The 17,378-nt window shown below is 43.9% G+C and overlaps 1 protein-coding gene across 3 annotated transcripts; it reads left to right on the forward strand.

Annotated features, from left to right (window-relative positions):
- Positions 1–289: 289 nt before the first annotated feature.
- NONO (non-POU domain containing octamer binding) lies at positions 290–15,434 on the forward strand. 3 transcript variants are annotated; one of them, XM_059824289.1, is made up of 11 exons: positions 290–353; positions 613–742; positions 3,321–3,514; positions 4,575–4,876; positions 7,020–7,115; positions 8,179–8,375; positions 8,654–8,738; positions 9,901–10,003; positions 11,381–11,423; positions 12,055–12,164; positions 14,396–15,434. In XM_059824289.1, exons 2-11 carry the CDS (start codon positions 622–624, stop codon positions 14,531–14,533), a joined length of 1,389 nt encoding a protein of 462 aa, XP_059680272.1. In that variant the 5' UTR covers positions 290–353; positions 613–621; the 3' UTR covers positions 14,534–15,434. The 3 variants fall into 3 exon arrangements, with proteins under 3 accessions (XP_059680272.1, XP_009818176.2, XP_009818177.1); XM_009819874.2 differs by lacking the exon at positions 290–353 and having other exon boundaries at positions 3,294–3,514; XM_009819875.2 differs by lacking the exons at positions 290–353; positions 613–742 and adding an exon at positions 750–787.
- The last annotated feature ends 1,944 nt before the right edge of the window (positions 15,435–17,378 follow it).

The raw sequence follows: 17,378 nt of genomic DNA on the forward strand, positions 1-17,378 counted from the left end.
GGCGCGCTCCGGCGGCTTGTTGGTCTTCTTTGTCCCTCGCTCGCCTCTCACCCAAGCATTATGCCTGCGGCGATGATTGGCAGCGCGCGCGGCGGGCTGCGGCCGACGCCTAGCCAATCGGCTCCGCGCGGAGGGCTGCTGGGGCGGCTAGTCCCGCCCCGCCGCGGCCAGGCTGTGAGTGGCGGCGAGCAGGGCCAGTGGTGGTGCGGCGCTGGAGGCTGGGAGGCCAATGGGAGCGAGGGTAGCAGGCGCCGGGTTTGGCTGCGCGAGTTCCGGCCGCGCGCGCGCTCTTCTCCGGGCTGCTCCGGGGTAAGGAGGCCGCGATCTGCCTTGGCACCGGTGCCCGCCACCAGGTGAGGCCGCGATGGTGGTAGGACTGCGGGTCGCCCCTGCTCTGCCGCGGGGCAGGCGCTCCCGGGCGGCCGTGGCAGCTAAGGCCCTGCTAGGGCCTGCCGCGGCCTGCGCGGCCCGCCCCGCCGCTGCATGCGGCCGCTTGGGCGGGCGGACGGGCCCTGGTGAGGCGGGGGCGGGAGCCACCTGGGGGCTGGGGGCCGCGGGCGGGAGCCAGGGTCGAGCTCCGGGCCGCGGCCGACCGGTCGTGTTTGGTTCTAGGTGAGGAAGATGCAGGGCAACAAGGGCTTCAACATGGAGAAGCAGAACCATACTCCGCGGAAACAGCACCAGCACCAGCAGCACCCGCCGCCGTCCATCCCCGCCAACGGGCAGCAGGCCAACAGCCAGAGTGAGTCCCGGGCCCGCCGCGGGGGGCCGCCCGGCCCCGCTTTGGGTAGGCGTTGAGCGATCACCCTCGCTGCAGAGGGTATCTTCGGGTCCCAGTTAGCTGCCGACCCATACGGGTGCAACAGGTCTTGGCGGAAACAAACAGAACCCGCTCTTTCCATTTTAAACAATAAAAACGCAGGTCCTGAAGCAAACCGCGACTTGCGTTCGCTGTTCATCTGCAATAATCAGGCTTTTCCATTGTGGGAGACGGTGGTTTGAGTTGCAGCTGGGTTGTTTTTTGGGCTCAGTCTACTTAAAAGTGCATGTGGGTCCCGGAGCTAGGATTTATTTCTAAGTTTCTTGTGTTCCCAAAACTGGGCAGTGATGTAGAGGTTCCTTCTTTGTGTCAAATTCTCAAGAAAAGCTTGCGTAAAGAGTTTGGAAGTCTCTGAACCTTTAACGGTATTTCTGAAAACCTTGCAAATATGAGATGGCCTGTTTTCCGTTTGCTCTGTTTCCTTTTTTTCCCAACCATAACAGATGACTTCTCAATACAGGTTTTAAGCACTCATGAAATAAATTTGCTATCTGTAAAGATACAGTTGTAGTAAGAACGTTGTTACAGTAATCTGCAGGCACCTGTTAAGACTAAATTTTTACATGGGAGGGACCGGGAGATACCCAGCTTTACTTAATATTTCAGCATTCAAGTACCAGCTGACATTGATGATGGCTGTTACTCTAATCTAGTGTGTTTCTGCGTTTGTTCTTAATCAGCGTGGACTGTAACTCTGTTACTTGGTATACACAGGGGGTGCTTGTGAACTAAGACAATACTCATTAATGGCTTCTTGGGCCTTAACAGATCTAACTTGATAGTTTAGAAGTATGGTGGCAAGGCATTGCCATTAGCATTTTCGGGGGAGGAAGTACCTTAGTTATATTGGAATTTTTTTTTTTTTTAAGTTTGGACACTTTGGCTGTTCAAAACAAAAACATATGTAAGTCACATGTGCACTTTGCATTATTCCTCTGTGTGTTTTTTCTGTCAAAGTTGCAGGTTTAACTATATACACACACATGCAGAGATACTGGGCTAGTAAAAAAATTCCTGCATATTTTTATTAGGTGGCCCTGTTAAACAGGCTTCTTATCAGTTTAGAGACAATAATAGACAAGGGTGGCAGGCCAGTCGGTTTCTAGTCAGGTTGGAAACAATACAACAGAACAACTGTATTGTGGTCTTCTCACAGGGATCAGCTTATAGTGGGTGACTATCTCAGATTCCTTTGAGTGGATCTAGTTAAGGCAGAACAGTGATAGTGGTGTAACTGCTGTAAGTCCCTCCTGGTATAGTCACAGGCCTTGGCAATTGATCCCCAAATACTTCTGATAATGGTGTGAAAAAGTTCACAAGACAAAACGCTTCACTTATGCACCCTTGCTGTGTGAAGTAGATAACTTACTCTCACTACTCTTCTACAGATATACTGTCAGGTTTTTTTTTTGGTGTTTTTTTTTTTTAGTGTTACCTATGGAAGTGTGCTTATTCTAATAAAAGAGTTGTCCTTGCATGTCTTGCATGCATTGTCTTTGCATGAATAGCCTTTCCTGGTCAGTGCCATGCTTTGTAGCCTGAATCAAGCCACTCATGTTTGTAGTTTATTTCATATGTGTGGCCCTGAGGTGTGTCCTTTGCAAAGCCAAGGAATTGCTTTCTATGGCTTGCTGTCCTGTGTGGAGAAGGTCTGTATACATTTAAGAAAATGGGACACAGGAAGGTAAAGCCACCCTGTGTCTGGTGTATAGCAGAGCTTCCAGGATAGTGCTGGACTCTTGCTGAATTAAGAATTAAAGATTGTATATGCATGTGGGGATTTGTGAATTTCCTACAATCTGTCCTGTTTATTAGTGTTAGATGTAGCGTTACTTACTGAATATAGAATATTGTGATGACCTCTGTAATTTTTCTGAGGTCTCACCTATATGGCTGTTTTTTGGGGTGGGTTTTTTTTCACTATTTTCACCAGCCTTCTCTTCAGCTTGGAACCCAAGACTCTAGAACCCAAATCCCATCTCGTAGAATGACAGCTGTCTCCAATGTTATCTGTCTGGGCAAAATTTCTTCTCGTTTGCATATTTTTCTAGACAGCTGAGGTTGGGTTTTTTTGAGTAAAAAACTGGTTGCTGGTCAAACTGTGGCTCTTCTATAATTATTCAGGTTGTAATAGCAAAATCCTATATTGTGACTACAGTTGATTTTGTGTGGGCCAGTCATCTTGACCAGATCTCCAAAAGTTGAATGAAATCTCTCACATTATTTCAAGCTACAGTGTTCTTCTTTTCTCCAGTTCTGTACTGTCTTTCACTGGTGTTAATGAGCACTGAGGTCCAAGCATGTGTTTTCTTTAAAAAGAATATGGGCCCATTCTGAAATAAAATCTGCTTGTTGCTGTAGAGATGGCTGGAGAGGTTTGAGACCGAGGTGAATGGGTGGTGTTACCTATATTGTCCTATGTCTCTGTGTTCACTGTGATGAAACCTAATAGAATTTATCCCCCCAACTGTAGAGCAGCTGTGTACCTTATTCCCCTCAGATGAAGGCCTGACTATTGACCTGAAGAATTTCCGGAAACCTGGTGAAAAGACCTTCACCCAAAGAAGCCGCCTGTTTGTGGGGAATCTGCCCCCCGATATTACAGAGGAAGAGATGAGAAAGTTATTTGAGAAGTATGGCAAGGCAGGTGAAGTCTTCATACACAAGGACAAAGGCTTTGGCTTTATCAGGCTGGTGAGTGACTTGCTACCTTTGAGGTGTTTTTGTGGCAATGACTCACACTGGAGGAGTATTGCTAATTGGAAGTAGTAGATGTTCAGATATCTTCCTAATTAAGCCTGCTGTTGATTTTAGTAACCTGGAATATAGGATCGGCTTTTACAAGTGGTTTACAAGTGGCTCTAGAGCTTGTTGTGAGAAGGAATGTGAATTCAGGCAGCTTGTGGCAGTATTTATGAGACATCTGATAAAGTTATTCTGCAGTCAGCTGGTAGAAAACAGAAAGAAAAGATGCTGTGATGATGCTATTATAAACAAGGTGGACTTCCGTTTTCTGGAAAGGTGTGAACATGGAATTTCTATGAACATAGGTTGTCATGCAATATTACTAGAGTGATGAGATCCCCCACCTCAGGAGCTTTCTAGGTGATCATGTTGAAGCATGGCAAGGAGGGAGGTAGCTACTAACACAGAGTAATGGTTCTCAGACTTTATTGGCTCATGTACTACCTTTCTGAAAGCCCCAAGGTGAGTGGATGGAGCATGAGGTTCCCACACCAAAGTCTGGGGCTCTTTGCTGTAGTGTAGCTGCTTGGTAGTGACTTAAATGAGTAGAAAGGTGTGAAACTGGCATAGGATGTCTTTCATGGATTGTCATACAATCAGCATTTCCTTTTACGGTTATCAGACTTGGCTAATAGTTGAATCTTGATTTTTATTTTTTTATGTATTTTGAAAAAAAAAAGAGGCATGCTTTGTAGCCTTAATATAATTATGTCTGATAGATAATGATCATTTAATTGTTTGCTTAGTTTGTACTGGCTGTTGGATTAAGCTTATGTCTGATACATTTTTTTCCCCCAAAACTCTGTACCTGCCTATTCAGAGAGAGTAAGTGATAATAGCAAATAGCTGCAGTTTGTTAGGACACTTTTTACCATGATATGGAAGGATTATTTGTTCTTCTCTGTGACATACTTGTTCAGGGGAAATAGGCTTGTGACTCTGTTGTGACTGTGACTGGCTGATTCTGTACTGCATGGAGAGTTTTAATGATAACTTTTTTTATCTTCAGGAAACTCGCACTCTGGCAGAGATTGCAAAGGTGGAACTAGACAACATGCCTCTACGTGGGAAGCAGCTAAGAGTGCGTTTTGCATGCCACAGCGCATCGCTGACGGTCAGAAACCTGCCTCAGTTTGTGTCCAATGAGCTCCTGGAGGAAGCCTTCTCAGTGTTTGGCCAGGTGGAAAGGGCTGTGGTTATTGTGGATGACAGAGGACGATCCTCTGGGAAAGGCATTGTGGAGTTCTCAGGGAAGCCTGCTGCTAGGAAAGCCCTGGATAGATGTAGTGATGGGTCTTTCCTGCTAACTACGTAAGTGTGGAGGGTGAGAAGTGCTATACTGGCATGTGTGCAGCTTAATGGGTGGCATTGGCTTGTGAGCAATGTTTCTTAACACCAGAGTGGGACAGATGAGATATGGGGCAGGAGGTGGTTGATGATTTGCCCGGGGAGAACTTCCCTTAGCTTTGTTGCAAGAAGAGTGAGTGTGTGCTGAAACTCAATTCTGAAAACTTTCTTCTGGGAAGCTGCTAGTGGGGTAAGTGCATAAAACTTCCTGATAAGCTCTTTTTTGATAAAGCCTTCTTAAGGCAATTAAAGCAGCCTTTAAGAAGCAGAAGCTGTTTCAGAGACTATCCATATAATTTGTTGGAAATGAAGCTCGAGTGTGTTAATTGTGCACTCTGAGTCGCTTCAGAGGCAAGTCTTGGGATGGGACTCCTGCTGGAGTGGAATGCTGATCCACCACTGTGGACACGAGATCTGTTGGAGAAGCTAGTCAGATGGATTGGATTGTTTGGATCTTTCACCGTAATAAACTGTTTTCCTTGTGCTTGAATATCATAAGGCAACAAAGCATGTTCTTGCATAATTATGTGAACTTGCTCAAGTAAATGACTAATTCTAGATGCGTTCCACAGAGCAGAGCTTGTTGCTCTAACTATTAAGAGGGAGCTGTCTTTGATCTCTTGGAAATAAAAATTACTGTATATTTTGTATATACGCATCTAGAATTTGTGAATAGAATACTTCCTGAAATTGGGACTATATTGCTAATTTCTGAAGTAATTTTATTAGCTTTGTGCTTCTCACTTCTCTCCTTTTTCTTTGAGTCCTGCATATGGCACAGCTGTACACAAGCACATTCAGTTTCAAAAAGCAGGTGTTTTGTTTTTTGTTTTTTTAATACCTCTTTTTCTCCCTGAGACTCTTTGGGGAAAACCAGCATAGTGTGTAGTGCTCTGCAGGAGGATTGCTGTTAGCGAACTTTTGCTGATTCAGAAGTCTATATCCTGAAAGAACCATGAAAACAAATTTTTAAAAGTGATCATACAAAACTAATCACTACCAGTGTATAAAAGAGAGTACCTGAGGGTAACATTTAGGTTTTTTGTAGCTATCAGGGTATTAGATTCTGATATCTAGGACAGTAAACCAGTATGTTGCTTATTTCTAGTTATGGTTAGTTTTGATTAAATTTGTTCTGGTTTGTCCTAGTTCATGATAGTAACAGCTAGATAAACTGATTGGAATTGGTTCATGTTGGAAAACAGGGCTGTTAATAATGGAATATGTCACATCGAAGTGAAAAGCTACATTGTGAATCTTCAGCTGAGGAGAGAGATTTTAGCCTTTCATATCCTGCCTTTCTGCTGGAGTCTGGGCACTGCTTGCCACTTGGCATAATGTGATAATTTCTCTTCCATTTCCCTGGCTCTGGCAAATGGGGCTGAGGAGCTAACAAGAAGCTGCGTTGCTGCTTTGTGCTGAGGATGAGCAGTGTCAGTGCTGTGGTGGGGAGCTAATTCAGAGATTGGGGTCGCTTCTGTTAAATACTTCCTTCCACACAGGAGGACAGAGGCACACATACAGTGTCTGTTGTGAAGTGCACCAGTGGATTTCTTGGGGGAGAAATTCAGGCAGGGCCCAATAGGTGCTTGCAGAGCACTGTTGCTTGGCAATAATGGCATGTGGTGGTCTCACCAAGAGAGTATGACTGAATGGTACAGCCGGCAACCTCCAGTGAGGAGCAGTGTAGTTACTCTTCTCTTTAGGCAACTATAAAAAGGCACACAAGGACTTGTGCAGCCCATGGTTGACCATGAGAAAAAACAGACCCTGGGGACTACAAGACTTCATGCTGAGTAGATCCTACTGGAGGATGTCAGGTTCCAGTTAAGTTGTTAATTTGAGCTGCTAACTGCAAGTATTCTTCTTTCAGTACAATTTTGGGTTGGATTCAACAAGGTCTTTGATTGACAGTTCAGCTCCTATTCTAGAAAGAAAGAAAGTGTTCAAAGTGATTTCTGGTTTCACTTTGAGATCCCCAACTGCTCTGAATTTCTTTGAGCAGTGCTAAAAGCAGTATTTTAAGTTCAGACACAGTACACATGTTTTCCTACGCTGCAAGTTCATTCTTGAATTTTCTTGGAAGCACCTCATCTTTTCTTTACAGATTCCCTCGGCCTGTCACTGTGGAGCCTATGGATCAGTATGATGATGAGGAGGGACTACCAGAGAAACTAGTCATCAAAAACCAGCAATATCACAAGTATGTGCCTGCCACCCTACAGGAGATGAGACTACCTATGGACTAGGACATTGACTAGCGCCTCAGTCTTTTAGAAGGGTGGCTCATCAGTGCTGCTAAAGGTCCTCCTTTTTTCTGTAAACGTGACCTGACACTGGAAAGAGAATTGCATACACTGTTCTCTTGCCATGGTTAGCTGAAAGAAAGCAGTGGGTTTGGATCTGCACTGCTGGATAAGACTGGCAGCCTCCACATATTTCTCATAAGTCCATTCAGTTGTTGGAATAAAAAAATGGTGTCAGTTTGAGATAATGTGAGATCTCCTTGTTCAGATGAGAAGCTGAGGCAAAGGCTTAAGTTACTTGCTCTAAGTATTACGGAAAGTCTGTAGAGGAAACAGATTTGAACCCACAGCAAAAATTTAAGGAATTATGTGAATAGCATTAGGAGATTGTAGAGCTGTGCAGGTATAAGGCCATGGTCTTTGAAGGCTTCCCAGTGTAAGTAGGTATCGTGTGATCTGGGCAGTGGGAATTAGTAAACCATGTGAGCTCGTGAATTTTTCAAGTAATGAAGATGAGAGCTTCAGGAGCCTGGAGGCTGCATTAGGAATAGTCATGTGCTCCAGGTGCAGGGGCTGCAGCAGTTAGTGAAGTAAACACACACATTTGGGCAGTGTTTGTTTCTGGAGTGGATCTGTCCATAAGATGTGCAGCAGGAGCAAAGGCTGTTTCTTTCAAGAGTATTTCTAATTGTCTTTACCCAGAATCCTTTAGTGTATTATGAAAGCGTCATTGCTTGTTATGGAGGAGGACAGGACACAGTTTCCATGTATAATTAATCCTGCAGGAGGATTCTGCCGAAGTTTCTCCTTTCAATAAGATGATTCCAGAGGAGCAGACAAACTGGTATCTCAGGCATAGCTATTTGTGAGAAAGTAGAAGACAAAGTGGTTCCTTATTTGTTGCACTAAGAAATGCATTTCTCTTAAAAGGATCTGCCGTTGCATTTAACACAGAGATGTATTTTTCTTTGTTTGTCCTTGCTCTGTTGAAGTATTCACTAGCTCTTCCTTGTTTGACAGGGAGCGTGAGCAGCCTCCTCGGTTTGCACAGCCTGGCAGCTTTGAGTACGAATATGCCATGCGTTGGAAGGCTCTAATAGAAATGGAGAAGCAGCAGCAAGAACAAGTAGACCGCAACATCAAGGAAGCTCGAGAGAAGCTGGAAATGGAAATGGAAGCAGCTCGCCATGAGCACCAAGTTATGCTCATGCGACAAGGTACCAATCAAAGATAAATACAGTATCAGAATATGGCCCTGCAACATCTAGGGGTGGGTAGCTCAGTAGACTGGCTAGAGCTCACTGAAGGTGAGCTGTGGTGTAGCTGCTTGATTTGTAACCAAGCATGGTAGTGGCAAATGAATGGAGAGATGTTACTGTATTGCTGGAGGCTCTGTTACCTTATTCTCTTGTGTGTTACAGTTCTAGTTCAGGAATTGGTAAGAGGTGGCATGGGAGATGAGTTTGATTGGGTTTTTCACTGTCGTCTTTTACAGATTTAATGAGACGCCAGGAAGAGCTGAGGAGAATGGAGGAATTGCATAACCAAGAAGTACAAAAACGTAAACAGCTGGAACTCAGGTAGGGGGGCAGGTTATGAAATGCTGTGAATCCATAATATGGAATGAAATGCTTCTTCAGTGCATGTAATTGTTCAGTGTGGCAATTTAATTACTACCTAAAGTGTGGCTGTTATTTTGGGCCTTTTTGTTCATAGGGAGCGTGTACAGTTGGTTTAAGATGGAAGAGTTAGGAGTTTCTTCCACTGATTAGTATTTGGTTTTTTACAGTTCTGTGTCTCACTTTAGCTCCTTGACCGAGGCAGATAGAAAAGTCAGAATCTGCAGTGATGTGGTGGCTTCAGTGCTGCAGGTTGGGAAACCCCATTCTAGCATCTGTTTTTTTGTTTGAGGGGTAGCTTAGTCTCCAGAGATTTCTCTCTCCATTCCAGCTCTTCCTTGTCTCAGGATCATTTTGAGAAGCTCCAGGAAGATCTCCAGACTACTTCTGTAATAGAAGGGGCTTGAGAATTGTCTCGCTTGTATGTGTTATATTGCATGTAGTCAGCATGTATTTGGGAACTACTGTGTACACAGAATCATGCAATCATTTAGGTTGGAAAAGACCCTTAAGATCATGGAGTCCCACCGTAAACCTAACACTTCCAAGTCCACCACTAAACCATGTCCCTAAGTGCCACATCTACACTTTTAACTGCCTCCAAGGATGGTGACTCAACCACCTCCCTGGGCAGCCTGTTCCAGTGCTTGATAACCCTGTCAGTGAAGAAATTTTTCCTAATATCCAATCTAAACCTCCCCTGGTGTAACTTGAGGCCGTTTCCTCTTATCCTATCTCTTGCTACTTGGGAAAAGAGACCAATACCCACCTTGCTACAACCTCCTTTCAGGTAATTGTAGAGAGTGATAAGGTCTCCCCTCAGCCTTCTTTTCTCCAGGCTAAACAACCCCAGTTCCCTCAGTCGCTCCTCATGAGACACACACCTGGGTGTGATCGTGTTGAGTTTTATAATGAACTACTTAAAACTGAAAGTGTTGGCAATGTCTTGGTGCGCATACATGTTTCTGTTTTCATCATGAGGTACCTAACATTTTACATCCTTAGCAAAATAACGTTATTAAAGTTGTAAGTTTCCAAACAAGACCCATTAGGCAGCACTGCAACACTGTGATGCACATGGTTGGTGTACGTTGTGCTGAGCATCCTTGGACCTTTTTTGCAGGCAAGAGGAAGAACGCAGGCGCCGTGAGGAGGAAATGAGAAGGCAGCAAGAAGAGATGATGAGACGCCAGCAGGAAGGCTTTAAAGGGAATTTTGCTGATGCGGTATGAGTGCTTCTACGTTCCCATTACATCTGGACACTGACATTAGATTTTTGCCCTTCCACAGCACGGGTCTTTCTGTGAATGCTTAACTTGTTGGTTGAGAGATTCTACATCTTTAGTGCATTCTGCCCTAAAATAATTACTCCCTCCAATCTTAATACAGTTTAGTCTGGAAAATATAAATACCCCAGTTGCTGTCCCACTGCTGTTCATGTAGGACCCTCACTATCTGTCTTGCTGTTCAGAAGAATATAGGCTAATTAGTTTTATTCTAACGATAACAAAGACGTACTGTCCTGAAGTACTGCCGCAGAACCGTTTTATGGTCATACACCCAGCTATATCCCTAGCCTGCAGTCTTAGTCATGCTTAGATGAAATCATCCCAACTTGAGGCACTGCTGCAGGCATGATAACTGCTTGTACTTAAAAGTCAGTTGGTCACATATTTTCTTATAATGAAAAATATGTGGTAACCTGCCTTTTAATAGCAGTATCTCTAGCTCTATAAAGAACTGTCTTATGATTAATTTCCAGTCCCAGCAACTTCCTATTGTGGAGGCAGCTGTAGTGCTATTGAAGTGGTATAATGGCATCTATGGAACTGGGTGGCAAGTGTTTATGTATCCTAGTGGAAAATTGGCCCCTAGGCAAAATAGTTAAATATATGTCAAACCAAAAGGGCCAAACCTGTGTAACTGACCTAAATGTGTGAATATTACCCTGTGTAGCAGAACTCCTGATTTCTCTAAATAATAGTGCCTTCATATGATAAATAGTGGCACTGAGACTACAGATGAAGTGAAATCTGTTCTTCAGTTCCCACTGTGGAAAAAGTAGTACCCTCACTGAAGTGAGGAGGTGCTCCTAGCTTTGCAGTGAGGGAGATCTGTTGTGTGTCCCCTATGCACCGTTAACAGAAGAGAAACTGAACTCACTAACTGGTATTTTAATGCAAGTGACCCATTGCTGCATCTTTATGTAAGCTTGCATTCCTTTCAACAGGAAAAGCTTCTTAGTTACGCTGAGGAAGTGTGAAACTAATTTTATCTAATGCGTTACTGCTGCTCAGCAGTTCTTTCCATCGAGGTATCACATGCTGCTGTTTGGTAAAATCTGCACGTGCAGCTTTGCTGCTGGATGTTTTACCATGACCGTGGAAAAACAGTCTTTCAGAATGAGATACTTTAAATAAGACCTGTTTGTTTAGCAGTTAATAGTGTGAAGATAGCTCAGATCTTCTTTTTAAAATTTATCGTGGGAATTACTTTTCTGCACAGTTTTCAGTAGTAAAACCCCAGAACTCCTTGAATTTTTATAATTGCGTTTTTAAAAAGCCTGAATTTTTATCATTTAAAATGAGTGTTTCTTTTTCCAGAGGGAGCCACCAGACATGCGAATGGGACAGATGGGTATGGGAGGTAAGAGTATTCTGTGGCCATCTTTGTTCCCATGCATGTTTCTTTCTTTCCTCCTTTACAAAGTCTGTACGTTTTTTGAGTAGTCTTATTTTATTGGCTTCTTATTTAGAAACTCAGTCATAGTAATCTTCTCCCAGTTCAATGACAAGAAGCGTTCATGTGACAGTAAACATAACAAAATTTAGGTGTGAGGCAGTACCGTACATTTGTGAAAGACTCAGTTCAGTAAGCGAAAGACCTGGTTGAAGTTGCTGTCAGCCCCATAGTGTGCTTCAGAAGTTTGTACGGATACAGAAACTGGTATGACATGTAGTGCTAGACCTTGAGCCCAGGAAATAATCTTGATTACTATATTTCCATATTTTGACTACATGATTTAAAGTTCCAGGCCACAAGTACAAGAGCAAGTGAAAAGGTGGTGAGTGTTAGAACCTGCTGTAGTTTCAGATAATACTGGAATGCAAGATCAGTTTGTCTTAGGATCCAATGTGCAAAGCTAGTTAATAGACTAGGACTCTGTCCCTGAATATAACATTGCAGGGAGCTTACACAGTGTTTTGTGGCTCTGGAGTGATGAGTAGACCCCAGTCACTGCTGTCTGCCAGGACTATTCTTCAGTTTTCTTTTCCAGGTACCATTGGAATGAACAATAGAGGAGCTATGGGTGGTACCAACGTCCCAGCTGCTGCACCTCCTGCGACTGGTCCTGGAGCTATGATACCTGATGGAGCCATGGGAATGGTAATGTATCTCCATCTGCTTTTTGTGCATACCTTTTAAATGCAGATTATGTTGTTTCCATTGTTAAGCACTATGCTGCTAAAATTGAACCTTGCTTGTCTACCTAGACCTGTTGCTTAACTCCTGCTGAAATCTTTAGAAATTAATCTTGCCTTGATACTAGTTGGTAATTTTCAGGAGATTGAGCCAAGTCTAATAAGTGCTTACTTCCAAGATAGCTAGAGTGCTAAAACGTTTGTTAGAAAGATCATAGCAATAATATCTGGTTATTTTTTTAAATGGCATAGTGGTAAGCACTTTGAATGAGAGTGTTTTGAGAGTAGATTCTTGCAGGTGTAAAGCCAAGCTTTCAGGAATGTTCTGTGCATCACCAGTTTTCAAAACCATTATCTCCTATGCTAATAGGCTATAAAATGGGTATGGTAATAGTGAGTATGCTAAAATGAGGTCAGCTGATTTGCTTAGGAGGTAAAGAGCAAAGAATCAGTGGAGGTTATGCTTATTTATTTGATTTTTTTATATATATTTAATTTAAAATTAAGCTTTACTGCAGAGCTTTACAATAGACCATGGCTTCTGTGGCATCTGTCACTCCTCTCTGTCATACAGAGTATCGATTCTCTTGCAGTGTCAGCACTTCCAGTCGGCAGCAGAAACAGCAGCAGTCACAGTCGAGTTTGTCCTGAAAGTTCATCTTCCTTTAGCGGTTTATATCAATTGGTCTAATAAACAGTTTTCCTGCAAACCTTCCTACTTAGACTTCTTGATCTATCATGACTGCTAAGTCACAGGAATTTTTGTGTGATAAAGGACAGTTTTATTTGGCTATAAGCTTTTGTACTTAGGGACAGTGGAGCAGCTGAGGTTAAGGGAATGCATACTACACAAGGATATTAAGGGGAAAGATGAACAGAGGAACGGAAAGGGGAGGTGAGTTCAGATCAGTATGATGAAATAATACCATTTAGACCAAAAAGCAATAAGTTATTTCTCTAATGGCCAGAAATACGTATAGTCTTTTTGGAAACTATTTATCCTGGCCATGTGCTTCGTTTTTACCTTTTCATTCATGTAGGGAGCAGTTACTTTGCATGCTTCCTCCAGCTGCTTGGAGTGATTGCAGTGTCCTTCCCTGTGGTGTGTCCTACAGGATAAGTTCATGATTACTTGGAATTTTTCATCTGTAGGGAAGTGAAAATGTAGGAGTGCTGTGTTACTGCTAGTGCCTCCCCTGCACTGCCAACAAAGTGAGCATTGAGAGTCCCTGGGACCTCCCCATTGACAGTAGAAACAGGCAATACCATGGAGTCCTCTACAGTACTAATACCAATTATGATGTGCATATATGTGTATCATTGCTGTAAACCTGTGGACAAAGAAAAAATGGAACCCAGGAGCCTGGTGTAAAGCAGCTCTGCTCTCGGTAGTCACTTAGCCCCAGTCTGGGGCGAAGGAAGAGGTGTGGTTGCCTCCAGTACCTTCCACAAAGGAAGCACCATGTCCGCCATGAGGACATTCAAGCAATGGAGCAGGTTGCCCAGAGAGGTTGTGCAGTCTTCATCCTTGGATGTTTACAAGACCCGCCTGGATAAAGCTGTGACTAACCTAGTCTGACCTCATAGCTGACTCTGCTTTGATCAGGAGGTTGGACTAGAGACCTCCTGAGGTACCTTCCAACCTGAATTATCCTTTGATCATCTCTCTGCTGGAAGGAAGAGGCTGTGCAATAGCACTAACCCAGCTGAGAGAGGGGTGAGCAGAAGGAATGGAAATAACAGGGTATGATCAGGGCACAAGACTAGTACTGCAGACTTACTTTGGAATTGGAGTATTGTGTACACCTGGATTCTGATAGTGCTGTAGTATCAGTATACTGGTCCTCGCTTGTATTCAGTTTGGGTGAAGGAATATGGTGGAAACGTGAAGTTCTCCTTTCCCAGGCGGCATTACTCACATGCTCCACAGCAGGGCACTAATCTGTGAGATGGTGCAAACTGTATTCCAGTATGCTTGACTACAAGTTAAGTGGGGAAAAAGGCTTGGACTGCAGTGGTCTTGTCAGTCCAGTTTTGGGGCTTTGGGGTTATTTTTGGTGGGGTGAAGGTTTGTAGCAAGATCAGCTGGAATTGTGGAATCCTGGTATAATTTGAATCAACTCAAATGGCTTTTAATTGCCCTTTGTTGTTCCTTGTTTTTCTTTCTGCCTCTTCTGCATTTGTCCTCATTACAAGACTCCACCACCGCCTGCAGATCGTTTTGGCCAGGGTGGCGCGATGGAAGGCCTTGGAGCGATGGGAGGGAACCCACCTGCCTTCAACAGAGGAAATCCAGGGGGTGATTTTGGCCCTAACAAGCGTCGCAGATACTAACAGGATTAAGCTACCCCCTGCACGTGCCCCAAAGAGGAAAGGAATCTTGGCAGGCCATACACTGTTCAACTTGGGTGTGGGGGGGAGGATATTAAAAATAGTTAATTAGGGCCTGTTTTGGTAAAGCCACTCTAGGACAAGGGGAGTGCAGTCTGACTGGTAAAGGTTTTAGAAAATTTCATGTGGTGCATTCCTATAATTTCAATGTGAAAAATGGATTCTGGGAGGCTGCCATGATTGTTCAGTAACGGTAAAATCTGGCAAGGACCCTAATGCCTTGACCATTCCAGGCTTCGTATTTGCAGCTGGAATCCTGAGACTAAACTAGATAAAATTGCAGTATGTCTTGGCATTTTTTTAGTGTAGTGTACCTTGCATAAGACCACAGGGAAGTCTCTGGAGAACTACAGCAGCATCTGGGTACTTTGCAGCTCCCATGATTCTGTAAATTTATATAGCTCCAAATGATCCATCATGTAGTGAATTGGGGGAGATTTTATGTTCGTTTATTTCTTTTTTTTTTCTTTCTCCTAACTTGTAGTTACTCTTTTTATCTGGACCATCTGTTTCTTTAAAGTAGTTGACCGTCATCTGCAGCCTGAATGGCTGAGAGGCTCTTGTTTGGATGGAGTTTTTGATAACGTGTTGTATCGCTGTTTATTTTTACTGGTAGTAAAGTACAATCTATTGGACAAAGATACTGTATCTCATGCTGAAGATTTAACTGAAACAAATGTTTGTATAATCTTAACCTTGCCTGTCTTACGTGTAGAAGTACTACAAGATTTTTCATTTAGTGTAAACTGTTTGAACACGAGCTGTAATTGTCCCACTAACAAGTTTGAGTTTGTCTGAGGAATGTTACAGGAATGCATTATTAAAGTGGATTTTAAGCCTTTTTTATCTGGTGTGCTTTCTCTTCTGTTTTTTGAATAAAAATGTGTACGTATGGATTGAAGTAAATCAAGCTTCAGATTAGGGTGCAAAAGTTGTTCTTGCATAGCTCTATAAAGAGGGTGTTCAACCCCTGAGTATTTTCTAACAGTTCTTGTCACAGAATGAGTTTTATTTGTTTGTTGGAATGAGACCTTCAACTTCAGCATTTCAGAATACAGTAAGGGAGCTTCTGATGCGCCTAGGATGTGTTTGTTGTGCATGCAGAGAAACGAGACGCAAGACTTCTTCAAGTGTCACTGGGAGCGTGGAGTTTGATTCATGTCTCATCTGCATAGTACAAAGTTGTCTGTCTGTGCCCTGAGTTGCCGTTGTCTCTGGCCAGGATGCAGACCTTCCTGCAAAGCTCTGAACTCCTGTGCTGGGGCAGGAAGGAGTTGTAACTGGCAGTGGCAACAGTAACGCTTTATCTTGTGTAATGCATGAGGGAATCTGTAGGGACAGGAGCCTTCTGTAAGTTGTGTTCTCGCACTGAAGCTCTTGAGTTGAAACTGGGGAGGGAGGAGCAGGGGGGGAAGCTTAGAAAGAAATTTAGGTGGGAAAGGGAGAGAGAAAGAGTTACAGCCTAAGACCATAAGGAGCTGCCTTACAGACTTGTGAAATAATAGGGAAGATAAAAACATTTGAAAATGTCTAATGTTACCAAAGCAATAACCTTAAAAAAATTAGGGTTTGGTCCTGTAGGTACTCTGTAAGTAGGGAAGGATGAAATGATCACTCTGGAGGTTTTATTGGTTTACCCCTGTAATTTGATGGCTTATAATTAGCCTGGAATGGGATGATTGATAAGAAGCTCTATTGAAGAGAGACTGCAGCTGATGCTCTTGTTTCTTTTGCTTGTTTTGTTTTGTTTTCCACATTTGAAAGCATCAGCACTAGTAGCTGGCTTGCTGAGGTGATATGGTATTTAATGGTGATTATCAGGGGGATTGACTTACCTGTATCACAGAATCACAGAATCAGTACGGTTGGAAAAGACCTGTAAGATCATCGAGTCCAACCTGAAAAAAAAACAAAACAAAACAAAAAAAAAAAAAACAAAAAACCCCAACACCAAAAAACCCACAAAAAAAACCCCACAAAACCCACGCCACACAACAACAATAACAAGCCACAACCCACCCAACACCACACAGCACCATGTCCATCAAGCTACATCCGACAATGCCACATCCACACGCTCCTTGAATACCTCCAGGGAGGGTGACTCTACCACCTCCCTGGGCAGCCTATTCCAGTGTTTCACCACTCTCTCAGTAAAGAACTTTTTCCTAATGTCTAGCCTGAACCTCCCCTGTCGCAACTTGAGGCCATTTCCTCTAGTCCTGTCACTAGTCACTTGGGAGAAGAGACCAACACCCACCTCTCTGCAACCCCCTTTCAGGTAGTTGTAGAGAGTGATAAGGTCTCCCCTCAGCCTCCTCTTCTCCAGGCTAAACAACCCCAGCTCCCTCAGCCACTCCTCATAAGACTTGTGCTCCAGACCCCTCACCAGCTTCATCGCCCTTCTCTGGACACGCTCCAGCACCTCAATGTCCTTCTTGTAGTGAGGGGCCCAAAACTGAACACAGTATTCGAGGTGCGGCCTCACCAGAGCCGAGTACAGAGGCACGATCACCTCCCTACTCCTGCTGGCCACACCATTTCTGATACAGGCCAGGATGCCGTTGGCCTTCTTGGCCACCTGGGCACACTGCTGGCTCATATTCAGCCGGCTGTCGATCAACACCCCCAGGTCCTTTTCTGCAGGGGAACTTTCCAGCCACTCATCCCCAAGCCTGTAGCGTTGCCTGGGGTTGTTGTGGCCAAAGTGTAGAACCCGGCACTTGGCCTTATTGAACTTCATCCGGTTGGCCTCAGCCCATCGATCCAGCCTGTCCAGATCCCTCTG

Source organism: Gavia stellata, chromosome 14 (assembly GCF_030936135.1).
Source record: "Gavia stellata isolate bGavSte3 chromosome 14, bGavSte3.hap2, whole genome shotgun sequence".
Taxonomy (NCBI): Eukaryota; Metazoa; Chordata; class Aves; order Gaviiformes; family Gaviidae; genus Gavia; species Gavia stellata.

Excerpts from the sequence above, each read along its gene's own strand:
- NONO (XM_009819874.2), top strand. The coding sequence starts at position 622 with ATGCAGGGCAACAAGGGCTTCAACATGGAGAAGCAGAACCATACTCCG. Across the intron at positions 10,004-11,380 it reads AAGGGAATTTTGCTGATGCG|AGGGAGCCACCAGACATGCG; the intron begins GTATGAGTGCTT and ends TTCTTTTTCCAG. Across the intron at positions 11,424-12,054 it reads GGGACAGATGGGTATGGGAG|GTACCATTGGAATGAACAAT; the intron begins GTAAGAGTATTC and ends TTTCTTTTCCAG.